Below are 15,697 nucleotides of genomic sequence, written 5' to 3'. Positions count from 1 at the left end.
GACCCACCTTCTGTCAACTTGAACCTGCCTACAACATGGGAAAACTTTATTATTTTTTTCGAGGGCCACTTTAAGTTCGCAGTCCGTCCCCGGTGCCAAGAGTTGGGCTCCCACCTTTCTAACATTGATGACCTATTCTGAAGCTAGTCACACACCTTTAATAACTGTTGGCTGAAGTCTTGTTCAATAAACAGCTAATCCTTCTGACCTCACCCTATACACATGCTCTTTTGATTCAGCTGAGCATGCATGTGTTCTCAGTGGAGAAAGGGGAATAAGTCATTGTTGGACACCTCTGACAATGCCTTATCTCCCCTAAGAACAAAGGGTTAGGCATCTTTTTTCTCCAACATGGTCTGAAACAACTCATACACGTTAGATGGTTGGTCGGTCTGTCTGAAACTGGCGTTTTGTATATGGCGACACCTTTTAAGTGGCACTGTACTTTGAACAAATGTTCAATATGTTGTAGGGACATATGAGAAGGTTAGATCAGTGGGGGACTGATCGCTGACACCCCCACTGATTTCTAGAATGAGGGGAGAGAAGCATTTGTTTAGCGCATTCTTTCTCCTCGCTGCAGGACAGGAAGCAAAATGGTCTCAATAGAAAGTCTATGTGCCTGTCTCGTGCAGCGAGGAGAGAGATTGCGATATGCGCACGCTTCTCTTCCCTCATTCTAGAGATCAGTTGGGGTCTATGCGTTTACATCACCACCAATCTAAACTTTCAAATATGTTCCTATAACATATCAAAAGTTTGTTCAAAGTACAACGAAACTTTAAAGTAGACAACCAATTTTAGAGAATCGGAAAACCCCTTTAGAGCTGTTGCTCCAGTAAAGATAGTGATGACACTAGGATGTAAAGATCGGAAGAGGCCCCAACCCCAACTTATGGGCTGAAAAATCTGGTCTTCCGAAAAAGTCAAGAAGGGCCTAAGGTGTGTGGCACTGTCCTAGCACTTCATTCTAGTGACTGGTAGGAATCACAGAGCCTCATTAATCAGACAAAGGTGGCATCTACCAGTGGAAAGTTATGAGTGTTCCCTCCAAAACCATTCTAGTCATCCATCACTCCTCCGATCCGCTCACTAAATAATTATAATATTAACGTCTTCTTTCCATAGGTGTCTGAAGGAACATCCATCCAGCAGACCATTCATGGTCTCAAGCCCTTTACCAACTACTTCATAGGTGCCGAGGCCTGCACGTGTCTGACGTGTTGCAGTAAAGGTCCTATAGCTCGGCTCACGACTCTCTCGGCATCACCTTCCCACCAGCGACCTCCACACATAACAGACAAAACTTCAAGGGCAGTGTCACTGCAGTGGAGCGCACCGGGGTCACCTAATGGCATTATTCAAAGGTAAGTGCCTAATTTCTGTGACATTTAGAAATATCTTATAATTAATTAACTAAATGTCATATTTCAGTCAAACGCATGATATATTAACCGGCTGGCAGGGTGGTTTTAATCATATCATGCTGTTCGTCTTTGGGATGCATGAAGGAATCTATACATTTTTAAGACAGGGTGAACCATGGCCATTTTTCATATTGTAGGAGATTTTAAGAGAATAAAAGTTGGATCTTGACTTCTTGAGTGGATAACCTTGAGATGATATGGAGAATTTTCTAGAATTGAGGTTGATTTCATAAGGATGCGGAAAAAGTTATATTGGCTGCTTCATTAGTAATGGTATAGTTCTAAATATTGTTATTAAGGAGGTTGTCTCATCAGAGACAACCCCTTTGAGAATGCCACCTAGGGTGATCAGCTGATCCAGATCCAGCTCTCGGTACTGTTGCAGGGGAAATGAAGATGAAAGGCCATCTTTGTAATACAAGGACAGATCAAATATGCCATAAAGAGATTTGCTCGTACAGATCACTTGTCTGTTCTGACTCATGGAGAGGGGTCACGAACAGGGGACCCCCTCTCTGATGTCCTTAGGTCCTAAAAGAGCGTATGGACAGGTGCTGTCAAACCTTTTGGCCATGACTTGACTTAATTAAGGAGGTTTTATGGGATTGAAAAGAGGCTGCTTTTGTTTTCCAGAAACAGCAACACTCTCGTCCATGGCTTCAATCATTGATAACCATGGTTTGTCTCTGTATAAACCAGACAATAAGAAAGTTGGACAGAAAAAGTGTTGGTTGAACACTGGTGTTGGGCAAGACCTTTAAAAATACCATAGAAGGGAATTAAGGCACAAATGAACACAAGAAACTTTCTTGGACATATTATGAAAAGACTCCATTTGTTGGGGAAGCCAAATATTCTTTGAAGAAATTAATTCTAAGAAGAAAAAAGGCAACCAGATTCAGGATGGATGAATGAGCACAAACAATAGAAGCCAAAAACGAACCAAGAGAATTATGGGATAAGAGCGCTGACCACCGAAAACTATTAATTGTATTCACTGTACAGCAGGGAATAATTATTGCCTATACCTTAGGTTGTCTGCAACCTGTGGTATATGTACTTCAGGGGTACATGCCATGTTTCTGGGCAACTCGTCCTTTACTCATGCTATGCTTTCATTGGTTTGGGACTACGTAAATGTCATTTGTTTGAGTAGGGGGTGCTCTTATATACCGTTCCTCACTCCAGCGCCTTCATCCTGTCACCAACCAGGATTTATGGTTGACATTGGTGACCATATGCTTTTCAGTTGTGGAGTCCTGTTTAAGCAGGCAAGGGACTCCTGACCCTTGCATGAGTATGAGTTTTTGTAATTTCCTCTAGTCTATATTTCCAGTATGTTTGACCTTACTGTGTTTGGATTGTGCTCTTCGTGTATACCCTGGTATGACTACCAACCTTGCCTCCCTAATTAACTTTGTTTAATCCTTCTGGATTGCTGCTCCTGGTTGACCTTCTGTTTCTAAACCATGGCTCCATCTAACTACTCTGTGTCCAGCTGCCAACTGGTCACTACTCAGAGCATTGTGATCTGAAGATGTGACTTAGGACTTAGGATCTCTGCAAGGAAGGTTAACTTCCTTGCAGAGATTCCTTAGACTCAGTAGCTCCTTTTGGTTAGTGCTACACTGGGTGCAGCCTCAAGGTCCACTTTCAAGGTACTTGACCTTTGGTAAAGTGGAAAACTCTGCTCTACACCCCCTGGCACTTGGGATGAGGATCTTGATGCCAGCTCCTAGAGAACAGGAATGAGTGGTTTACAATTTATGCTTCAAGTTGTTGCGATAATACAGTCATTCTAGAATATGTGGTGAATTTGATCTTCATTTGTCTCAAGCCTAGGGCAACATTTCCATCCAAAGTAACAATGTATTGAGTCATTATATTACCAAAATTACCTCTAATATTATTTTTTACATTTGTAGGTATGAGGTCCACATGCAGGTGACGTGTCCTCCTTTGGTTCCAACTGTTGGATCATCTTGTATTGAAGGAGCTGTAGAGATGACGTATTCTGGAAAGGAGGAAACATGTGAAATTACGGACCTACAGCCATTCACTACGTACAACCTGAGGGTGATTAGCTACAACTCAGAAGGCAGTACCAGCTCTGACTGGATCCAATGCACAACCTTAAAAGAAAGTACGTCATTAGTGTAGAAGAGAGTGTGCAGCTCGATGAGTGAATTGATGGGTTATATAAAGTGTTGGGCGTCATGTATGTGGCAGGGTGGTACAGGACAATGCATCAGTTTATGTGACAGCCAAATAAATTTGATAGGCACGTGATGCGCTGGTTCACTGCAACAAGCTCTCAGCTGTGTGGGCAGGACTAGGACACAATGGATTTTCAGCTTTTGAACATAATGTATTTTTCCAGTGACTAGCAGGCAAGCAGTCCTGTAATGAACCTGCAACCAAATCTGCATGTGTTACAGATCTTGATGCTGATTTTGGTGAAGATTTCACCTTTGGGAATAGTGGAGTAGAATAAAATAGAATTCCACAATCTTGAAGCGTTCCAAAATCCATCAAGAAGTATAGTGAGCAACAAGGGTAATATTGAAAATGGGGTCTTGGACAACACTCCGTGAACCATTTTTAGTCATTTTGTCTTGTCATTTAATAAACTTTGGTGGTTTAGGATAGTGAGTAGGTAAATTTCTTTAAATTCCCTGGTTATCAAAGAGAGTGAAGAAGAAATTTCACATTCCCTGGTGGTCTAGGGCAGTGAAGTGGAAATTTCACATTCTCTGGTGGTCTAGGGCAGTGAAGTGGAAATTTCACATTCTCTGGTGTCGAGAGCTGTGAAGGGGTCAATGGTAAATTCAAGTTGCTTCTTTAGGACCCATACTTGCAGAGCCCCCTACGGGGCCCTAGAAAATTGGCTAGTTTACCAGCCCATACAGTCAGTCCTAATTGTAAGGGATCCTCACTAAGCTGGAGTGGTAATTAGCTGAACACCCCAGAGAAGGGCAAGAATGCAGAAAAGTCTCACTGTACGTTGCTCCTGCAGCAGCCATTACATGAAAATGTAGCCTATATACTGCGGACATTTAAATAAATTGTCATTCATGTAACATATGGAAGCACCAACTAAGGAAATATTCCTACAAAGCCATTCTCCTTTTTGGCACATAGATGAGGAACCCTCTATGAGAGTCATACAATCTAACGGGCTTAAAGACAAGCCTTATCGTTTATAAGACATCCTTTAAATAGGTTTTCCGGGGCTTTAATACTGATAACCTATACTTTGGGTGGTCAGGATAGCTCAGCAGTGTCAGATTGGGGAGGGTCTGACTCCTGGTACCCCCTATGATCATTTGATTGCAGAGCACCCGTGCACCGGAACCAGGCACAGCTCTGTGCAATGTGTAGGGGTCATGCCTGGTTCCTGCAGTTCTGTCCCATACAAGTAAATGGGGAGAGAGTTGCACGCCCCCTACCCAGTATACACAGCGATGCTTGGTTCTGGTGCACAATGTGGTCTGCAATCAACCGATCGGTGGAGGTGTCAGGATATGGACCCCGCCAATCTGATATTGATGACCTATCCTAAGAATGGTTCATCAATATTCATGTCCCAGAAAAACCCCTTTAATTATGCAGTTCCATATTGATCTGATTGTTATTTTTCCCATAATTGACCATATCATTCTAGCCGCTTCTCTATGTTTTCTTTACATGTTGTGATTGCAGAGATAAATAGCCATGTCCTTGGCATGAGCACAAAGTTACTTTCATGAGCCAGGGTATGAATGAAGCACTCGCTGATAATGAACCAGTCTGCGGATGTATTGATTAATTAGTTGGTAAAATGAATTATTATTCACAAATTGCTTTTTAGACGCTTTTTATTTTTTCGGTAACAATTGGGAAGCGAGCTAATGGCTGAAAGAAAAGCCATACAAATGAGCGGGTGACACAACTGCATAATTGACTTACTTAGAAGCCCACTTTAAAGAAACATTTAATCAATTTGTACCGTCCTCTGGGCGCTGTAGTCATAAATACTGAACCTGCCTGGCATCATTTATCTGAGGGAATAGTGCCAGCCATACTAATTACCCCACACATCGTATTTATATGTTACACTGGAGAGATAGATAGATAGATATGAGATAGATAGATATGAGATAGATAGATAGATATGAGATAGATAGATATGAGATAGATAGATAGATAGATAGATAGATAGATATGAGATAGATAGATAGATATGAGATTCGATAGATATGAGATAGATAGATAGATAGATATGAGATAGATAGATATGAGATAGATAGATAGATAGATATGAGATAGATAGATGATAGATAGATAGATGATAGATAGATAGATAGATAGGAGATAGATAGATAGATAGGAGATAGATAGATAGATAGATAGATAGATAGATAGGAGATAGATAGATAGATAGATACAGATATTAGATAGATAGATAGATACAGATATATGATAGATAGATAGATAGATAGATAGATATGAGATAGATAATAGATAGATAGATAGATAGATACAGATATTAGATAGATAGATAGATAGATAGATATGAGATAGATAGATACAGATATTAGATAGATAGATAGATAGATACAGATATTAGATAGATAGATAGATATGAGATGGATAGATAGATAGATAGATACAGATATTAGATAGATAGATAGATATGAGATGGATAGATATTAGATAGATAGATAGATAGATAGATAGATAGATAGATAACAGCTGCATTGTGAACTGAGCTTTTAGTATTGAGCGGTGAGGCTCAGCTCTTACATTTTGTGTGTCTTCCAGGGCCGTTATACACAGCTCACATCTCTGTTTCCAGTAATCTGACCACCATATTCTTGGACTGGGGACACAGCTTCCAGCTTAATGGGCAGTTGAAAGAGTTTGTCTTAACTGAACGAGGGCAGCGCATCTACAGTGGTCTGGACTCCAGTGTTCACATCCAGAGGACCACAGATAAAAGTAAGTGTCTACTGTGACCCATACAGTCACAGCGGACTGCTAGGCCCACCAGTGTACTTACCGTAGAATCAAGCCCATAAGGGTCCCCTGATGGGAGGGAGATCGGTACTAAACTACTTCCTATGACACTGCCATAGCAGGACCCTGCTAGGATCTCATGGCATACAGGTTTATACAGTTCCCACTGACTTCAACACTAGTTGGATACATCCATTTGCAAATAGCTCCCCCTAGTGGTCAGAAAATGTCAGAAATATTTATTACAGAATACTGGACCTAAAAATATAATGGTGGACATTCAACTGAGCTACGATTGAGGAGAGGCCCCCATCGTAACTAGGTGTTCCTACACCCGAGGCAAAGATTCCGTTTGTTGCCTCTGTCCTCAATCTAAATACCCCAGCCAGCATATAGTGGCTTGTCGGCGACACCTGTGGGACATGCCCCACACACCTGTCATGCTACACCTCTATATCTGTTTATATCCTTCACAAGGCTATCGCCCCTCTAGATGTTCCTATTGCTGCCATATTGAGAGCTTATACCTAGGGATGAGCAAACCCGAACTTTAAGGTGTTTGGGTGATGTAGGAATCCAATTATGGATTCCGTTATAACGGAATATAATAGAATTTGTAGATGGAATGCAAAAAGGAAGCCTTGAAGAGGTATTCCCATTCCGTGTGGATCCGTCATAATAGAAGTCTATGGGCAAGCATGACGGATCCGTCTGGTTTCCGTTCTGCAGGACTTTGTTTTACGTCCTTATGCTTGGCCATAGACTTCTATTATGACGGATCAAAACGGAATGGGAATGCCTCCTGAAGGCTTTCGTTTTGCATTCTGTCTACGAATTCCGTTATAATCCATTATAACGGAATTCCTACACCACCCGAACACCGAACCCGAACCTGTAAAATTTGGGTTCGCTCATCTCTGTGGTACAGGAGAATGGGTCAGACCTGAGCTGCTATGGCACATACAGCGTTTAAATGGGTCTACTGAAAAATTTTTTTGCACATTTACATATTTTTCTATTTGTATGTTTGTTCCACAGCCTTTTATTTTCAGGTGACGTGCACCACTGACATGGGGAGCGTGAGCACGCCGATTGTGAAGTACAGCTCCAGCACAGGACTAGGTAAGACTGTTCTATAAGATCTTCTTAGAGATTGCTCCATAGTGGCATGTCAGGAGTGGGCATCCGGGCGCTGAGAAACCCACAAACATTAATATGAAGGGGGAAAGCATCCATTTGGGTGCTTTACTTGCTCCTCCTTAAAGAGCCAAATGTGTGGTGGATCTGTATACTGCACCTTCGGCTCTTAAGAGGAGACCAGAGCCAGAGGAGCACAGTGCTCAGATGAGTTTTTTTGCCCATTTGTATCAATGATCCTGGGGGTCTCAGCACCCAGACCCTTCTGATCAAAACTTCTTACCTTTTAAATGCTGTCACATTGTTATCACTTCTGTTCCGTTGGTTACCTTGTATCATACTGGTGTTTCTAGATTTTAGACAGGGTAGTCACCTGCAGCTTACTGGGATTTTTTAAGTCAGTGGTCCCCAACCGCCAGGTCATGGCCCAGGACCGGGCCCTGGAAGATGGTTTGCCGGGCCGTGGCGATCAGGGCAGTCTTTAACGCTGTACTAATGAAGCGCTTACATTAGTACAGAAGGACCAGGAAGCGGTGAAGGATCTGTACTCACCGCTTCCTGGTCCGCGGCTCGGCTATCGGCTGTGCAGGGCTGCACACAGCGTGAGGTCGCTCTGTGACCTCACACTGTGCGCTGCTATACACACCCGACAGCAGAATGAAGAGGATCGCGATGGTGATCAGGAGCAGGAGAGGTAAGTGTTTATTTTATTTTATTTTATTTGCACTGGGAGCTGATGGCTGACCTGGGGGCTGACATGGGGGGCTTATGGCTGACATGGAGGGCTTATGGCTGACATGGGGGGACTTATGGCTGACGTAAGACAGGATCAGAAGCAGTAGGCACTGCCAGGCTGGACATAGGACAGGATCAGAAGCAGTAGGCACTGCCAGGCTGGACATAGGACAGGATCAGAAGCAGTAGGCACTGCCAGGCTGGACATAGGACAGGATCAGAAGCAGTAGGCACTGCCAGGCTGGACATAGGACAGGATCAGAAGCAGTAGGCACTGCCAGGCTGGACATAGGACAGGATCAGAAGCAGTAGGCACTGCCAGGCTATGTCGTAAGACTTCGAATCAATAACTTCGGCTCATTGGAGCCAATACATTCTTATACTGTACAGAGCTTCTGCTCCATACAGTATTGGAACAAAGTTTTATGTGAATCGACTTCGGATGTTTCCTCTGAAGTAGATTTGCTCATCCCTAATTCTAACTGTCACGGAGATTTTTAGTCAAGTATTTCTATAGTGTAGAAACTACACTGTAACACAGAGCATACGCATTTTCAGAAAACATATCGTATATTAAAGGGGTATTCCCATCTCAGACAATGGGGGCATATCTCTAGGATATGCCCCCATTGTCTGATAGGTGCGGGTCCTACCTACAATGAGAACGGAGCGGAGAGAGCTGTGGTTGGAGCACCCCGGATTTCCTGGGGTCCGTCCACCACCAAGCGCTGCTCTCCGTTGCTCCCATAGAAGTGAATGGGAGCGCACGCGCGACCCCTGCTCCCATTCACTTCAATGGTGCAGATGGAAATAGCCAAGCCAGCGCTCGGCTATTTTCGGCGGCCCCATTAAAATGAATGGAACGGAACCAAGCAAGAACCAGCCAAGGAGCAAGATGAAAAAAAAAGGTCATCATCCTCTAACATTATTTTAAACTCCTGTCTGGAAAGTCGTTTAACCACTTCAGCCCCGCTAGCTAAAACCCCCTTCATGACCAGAGCACTTTTTACACTTCTGCACTACACTACTTTCACCGTTTATCGCTCGGTCATGCAACTTACCACCCAAATGAATTTTACCTCCTTTTCTTCTCACTAATAGAGCTTTCATTTGGTGGTATTTTATTGCTGCTGACATTTTTACTTTTTTTGTTATTAATCGAAATGTAACGATTTTTTTGCAAAAAAATGACATTTTTCACTTTCAGCTGTAAAATTTTGTAAAAAAAACGACATCCATATATAAATTTTTCGCCAAATTTATAGTTCTACATGTCTTTGATAAAAAAAAAAAGTTTGGGCAAAAAAAAAATGGTTTGGGTAAAAGTTATAGCGTTTACAAACTATGGTACAAAAATGTGAATTTCCGCATTTTGAAGCAGCTCTGACTTTCTGAGCACCTGTCATGATTCCTGAGGTTCTACAATGCCCAGACAGTAGAAAAACCCCACAAATGACCCCATTTTGGAAAGTAGACACCCTAAGGTATTCGCTGATGGGCATAGTGAGTTCATAGAACTTTTTATTTTTTGTCACAAGTTAGCGGAAAATGATGATGATTTTTTATTTTTATTTTTTTCTTACAAAGTCTCATATTCCACTAACTTGCGACAAAAAATAAAAAATTCTAGGAACTCGCCATGCCCCTCACGGAATACCTTGGGGTGTCTTCTTTCCAAAATGGGGTCACTTGTGGGGTAGTTATACTGCCCTGGCATTCTAGGGGCCCAAATGTGTGAGAAGAACTTTGCAATCGAAATGTGTAAAAAATGACCGGTGAAATCCGAAAGGTGCACTTTGGAATATGTGCCCCTTTGCCCACCTTGGCTGCAAAAAAGTGTCACACATCTGGTATCGCCGTACTCAGGAGAAGTTGGGGAATGTGTTTTGGGGTGTCATTTTACATATACCCATGCTGGGTGAGAGAAATATCTTGGCAAAAGACAACTTTTCCAATTTTTTTATACAAAGTTGGCATTTGACCAAGATATTTTCTCACCCAGCATGGGTATATGTAAAATGACACCCCAAAACACATTCCCCAACTTCTCCTGAGTACGGCGATACCAGATGTGTGACACTTTTTTGCAGCCAAGGTGGGCAAAGGGGCATATATTCCAAAGTGCACCTTTCGGATTTCGCAGGCCATTTTTTACACATTTTGATTGCAAGGTACTTCTTACACATTTGGGCCCCTAAATTGCCAGGGCAGTATAACTACGCCACAAGTGACCCCATTTTGGAAAGAAGACACCCCAAGGTATTCCGTGAGGGGCATGGCGAGTTCCTAGAATTTTTTATTTTTTGTCGCAAGTTAGTGGAATATGAGACTTTGTAAGGAAAAAAGAAAAAAAAAGAAAAATCATCATTTTCCGCTAACTTGTGACAAAAAATAAAAAATTCTAGGAACTCGCCGTGCCCCTCACGGAATACCTTGGGGTGTCTTCTTTCCAAAATGGGGTCACTTGTGGCGTAGTTATACTGCCCTGGCAATTTAGGGGCCCAAATGTGTAAGAAGTACCTTGCAATCAAAATCTGTAAAAAATGGCCTGTGAAATCCGAAAGGTGCACTTTGGAATATGTGCCCCTTTGCCCACCTTGGCTGCAAAAAAGTGTCACACATCTGGTATCGCCGTACTCAGGAGAAGTTGGGGAATGTGTTTTGGGGTGCCATTTTACATATAACCATGCTGGGTGAGAGAAATATCTTGGCAAAAGATAACTTTTCCCATTTTTTTATACAAAGTTGGCATTTGACCAAGATATTTATCTCACCCAGCATGGGTATATGTAAAATGACACCCCTAAAACACATTGCCCAACTTCTCCTGAGTACGGCGATACCACATGTGTGACACTTTTTTGCAGCCTAGATGCGCAAAGGGGCCCAAATTCCTTTTAGGAGGGCATTTTTAGACATTTGGATCCCAGACTTCTTCTCACACTTTCGGGCCCCTAAAAAGCCAGGGCAGTATAAATACCCCACATGTGACCCCACTTTGGAAAGAAGACACCCCAAGGTATTCAATGAGGGGCATGGCGAGTTCCTAGAATTTTTTTTTTTTTGCATAAGTTAGCGGATATTGATTTTTTTTGTTTTTTTTCTCACAAAGTCTCACTTTCCGCTAACTTAGGACAAAAATTTCAATCTTTCATGGACTCAATATGCCCCTCACGGAATACCTTGGGGTGTCTTCTTTCCGAAATGGGGTCACATGTGGGGTATTTATACTGCCCTGGCTTTTTAGGGGCCCTAAAGCGTGAGAAGAAGTCTGGAATATAAATGTCTAAAAATGTTTACGCATTTGGATTCCGTGAGGGGTATGGCGAGTTCATGTGAGATTTTATTTTTTGACACAAGTTAGTGGAATATGAGACTTAGTAAGAAAAAAACAAAAACAAACAAAAAATTTCCGCTAACTTGTGCCAAAAAAAATGTCTGAATGGAGCCTTACCAGGGGGGTGATCAATGACAGGGGGTGATCAATGACAGGGGGGTGATCACCCATATAGACTCCCTGATCACCCCCCTGTCATTGATCACCCCCCTGGTAAGGCTCCATTCAGACGTCCGTATGATTTTTACGGATCCATGGATACATGGATCGGATCCGCAAAAGCACATGCGGACGTCTGAATGGAGCCTTACAGGGGGGTTATCAATGACAGGGGGTGATCAGGGTGATCACCCCCCTGTCACTGATCACCCCCCCTGTAAGGCTCCATTCAGACGTCCGCATGATTTTTACGGATCCATGGATACATGGATCGGATCCACAAAACACATGCGGACGTCTGAATGGAGCCTTACAGGGGGGTGATCAATGACAGGGGGTGATCACGGGTGATCACCCCCCTGTCACTGATCACCCCCCCTGTAAGGCTCCATTCAGACGTCCGCATGATTTTTACGGATCCATGGATACATGGATCGGATCCACAAAACACATGCGGACGTCTGAATGGAGCCTTACAGGGGGGTTATCAATGACAGGGGGTGATCAGGGTGATCACCCCCCTGTCACTGATCACCCCCCCTGTAAGGCTCCATTCAGACGTCCTGCATGATTTTTACGGATCCATGGATACATGGATCGGATCCACAAAACACATGCGGACGTCTGAATGGAGCCTTACAGGGGGGTTATCAATGACAGGGGGTGATCAGGGTGATCACCCCCCTGTCACTGATCACCCCCCCTGTAAGGCTCCATTCAGACGTCTGCATGATTTTTACGGATCCATGGATACATGGATCGGATCCACAAAACACATGCGGACGTCTGAATGGAGCCTTACAAGGGGGGTGATCAATGACAGGGGGTGATCAGGGTGATCACCCCCCTGTCACTGATCACCCCCCCCTGTAAGGCTCCATTCAGACGTCCGCATGATTTTTACGGATCCATGGATACATGGATCGGATCCACAAAACACATGCGGAAGTCTGAATGGAGCCTTACAGGGGGGTGATCAATGACAGGGGGGTGATCAGGGAGTGTATATGCGTGATCACCCGCCTGCCATTGATCACCCCCTGTAAGGCTCCATTCAGACGTCCGCATGTGTTTTGCGGATCCGATCCATGGATCCATGGATCCGTAAAAATCATGCGGACGTCTGAATGGAGCCTTACAGGGGGGTGATCAATGACAGGGGGGTGATCAATGACAGGGGGTGATCAGGGAGTGTATATGGGTGATCACCCGCCTGTCATTGATCACCCCCCTGTAAGGCTCCATTCAGACGTCCGCATGTGTTTTGCGGATCCGATCCATGTATCCGTGGATCCGTAAAAATCATACGGACGTCTGAACGGAGCCTGACAGGGGGGTGATCAATGACAGGGGGGTGATCAATGACAGGGGGGTGATCAGGGAGTTTATATGGGGTGATCAGGGGTTCATAAAGGGTTAATAAGTGACGGGGGGGGTGTAGTGTAGTGTAGTGTTTGGTGCGACTTTACTGACCTACCTGTGTCCTCTGGTAGGTCGATCCTAACAAAAGGGACCACCAGAGGACCAGGTAGGAGGTATATTAGACGCTGTTATAAAAACAGCGTCTAATATACCTGTTAGGGGTTAAAAAATTCGGATCTCCAGCCTGCCAGCGAGCGATCGCCGCTGGCAGGCTGGAGATCCACTCGCTTACCTTCCGTTCCTGTGAGCGCGCGCGTCTGTGTGCGCGCGTTCACAGGAAATCCCGGCCCTCGCGAGATGACGCATATATGCGTGACTCTGCGCAGGGCTGCCACCTCCGGAACGCGAATCTGCGTTAGGCGGTCCGGAGGTGGTTAAAGGGGTTTTCAAGTTTTCAGCAAAATCCTTTACAATAATCATTTTTGAAGGTAGCTGTAGTATTGTAATGTTTTTCTGTTACCTTTATTGTTCCTATCTTCCGTTCTGGGTTGTGGTCACATGTCCATGCAGCTCTGTCTTATTTCCTGTGATGTTATGTCCATCGGTGGGGCAGTGACTATGTAACTGGCTATGTAACTGGCTGGGTGGAAGGAGCTATAATCGGGGTGTTAGGGGCGGGGCTGGAGCTGTGACAGAGAAAGGAGAAGTGCATCATGGGTTTGGTTGGATACAGGAACAGGAAGTGCTACATACAGGATGGAGACAAACCCGAGGGATTGGTTTACATGGTAAAAATGGGTCAGTAAAGTAATTAAAAAACAAAAAGCATGGGGAAGATGTATAAGAGGTAAGCAACTGCGTCTGATATCTGATAAATACCATAGTAATCCCAGAAAAGCTCCTTTTAAGGAAAGGGAGTAAGTGTCAACTAAAAAAATATATTAAAAAAACTAAATATATAAACATATAAAAATATATAAACTACATATATAAACATTTAAAAATGCAATTTGAAATTTAATGAAATAAGAAAAAAAGCTAAATATTTACCGGTAAGATATAGATTACATTTTTGAAATAAAGGTAATAAAGAGAGTGAGTGTCAACCCCTCAAAAAATAAATAAATATATAAACATATAAAAACATATAAACTGCATGAATAAACCTATAAAAATGTCATTTGCACTTTAATGAAATGAGAACCAAAGCAAAACATATACCGGTAATATATAAATTGCATTTTGGAAAAATAATAGTTTGGTCCGGATGAAAACATATCGGTCTTGTCGGGGTTAACAGATCTTATCCTAAGACAGGGATCGCTCTTAAATCCGCCTTGGCCTGTTGTGTGCGCCGGGTTGCATTATTTTTTACGGCTTCATTCATTGTTTTATGTGGGGCTATCAGTAAGCGCAGGGCTGTGCAGGAGAAGCCAGTGTTTATTCTAGTAAATGAAGATGCCAAATAAAGGTTAAAATTACTCACCCAGAGGATGCGGGCGAGCGTGTGTAAGTCAGCGGCTGACACATTCTATTTGTGGGCATGTAGGGGGAGCGTGACATATCCCTCTGTACTAAGTGTAAAGATTGAGCTGTACTCATTTCATGACTCATGAATCAGTCTCTTTTACAGCAGCTCAGTTATGAAAGGCTTTTCTACCAGATATACCCAGCTGGAATAATGAGAGGAGCCCACGGCGAGGGAGGAAGAGCGCACTGCAACTGGCATGGGGCACTATCAGGCAAAAGAATGGCAGGTGGGGGAGGGAGGTTAAATATGGGACTCAAAAGCAAAACTATATACCCCTTTAAGAGTAGCAAATTCGGCTAGGTGGTTTACATTACAAATGGGTCCTATAACAAGAATCAAAATTGGCCCCTGTTATTGCATTGGGCTTTGCCACACAGGATAGTGGGGCTTCGAGCTAGTTTATGGTTTCTGTGATCCCTGGGCCATATCCGAAAGGCATTTCTTATAGAGAGGGGATTCATGCCACTAAGCAACAAAAGGCCTGGCCCCTTCTGTCCAAGGGCCCCATAGCAGCCACATGGTCTGCCTCCACCCTTCCATGATTCATACATCCCTGTTGTTCTGTCTTCATACACATTCACATATTCAGCATAAACCTTTCCTGTATTCCAAATAAGAGGACTGTTCTTTGTAGTCTAACTTGTTTATTGGCAAAACAGGAGTATTTGCGTGTGGTAAAACTACAAGAATACAACTAGCATGTATAAGTATTAAACATAGAATTGCATGAACTGTAACATTTGCATAACACTGAAACACATGGTAAAATTGCTGCCTATACAAAGATTACATGCATTGCACCTCCCACAATACAATAATTTTTATTAACAGAAAAACAAAGTGTAGTACATTTTTATTACCACATTAATAACTACATAACTGCAATAACTCTAACAGAATCAATTAGAAATTATCCAGAACCTCTGCTGGGGCAGAACACCTGTAATAACTAAACCCTATTCCCATCTGCACGGCCAGATTAAGGGTACCTGGAGTATGGCACAGTCCATT

At 43.2% G+C, this 15,697-nt stretch overlaps 1 protein-coding gene across 1 annotated transcript in view; it reads left to right on the top strand.

Annotated features, from left to right (window-relative positions):
- The window catches only part of USH2A (usherin), a 426,892-nt gene that overhangs the window by 386,660 nt on the left and 24,535 nt on the right, over nt 1-15,697 (top strand). Inside the window, exons 34-37 of the mRNA XM_044291289.1 lie at nt 1,129-1,367; nt 3,353-3,570; nt 6,231-6,407; nt 7,464-7,547. Of these exons, the coding sequence (XP_044147224.1) occupies nt 1,129-1,367; nt 3,353-3,570; nt 6,231-6,407; nt 7,464-7,547 (718 nt within the window). The remainder of the gene's footprint in view (nt 1-1,128; nt 1,368-3,352; nt 3,571-6,230; nt 6,408-7,463; nt 7,548-15,697) is intronic.

This window comes from Bufo gargarizans, chromosome 4 (genome assembly GCF_014858855.1).
Source record: "Bufo gargarizans isolate SCDJY-AF-19 chromosome 4, ASM1485885v1, whole genome shotgun sequence".
NCBI lineage: Eukaryota > Metazoa > Chordata > Amphibia > Anura > Bufonidae > Bufo > Bufo gargarizans.
This window is presented reverse-complemented; position numbering and strand designations above follow the sequence as displayed.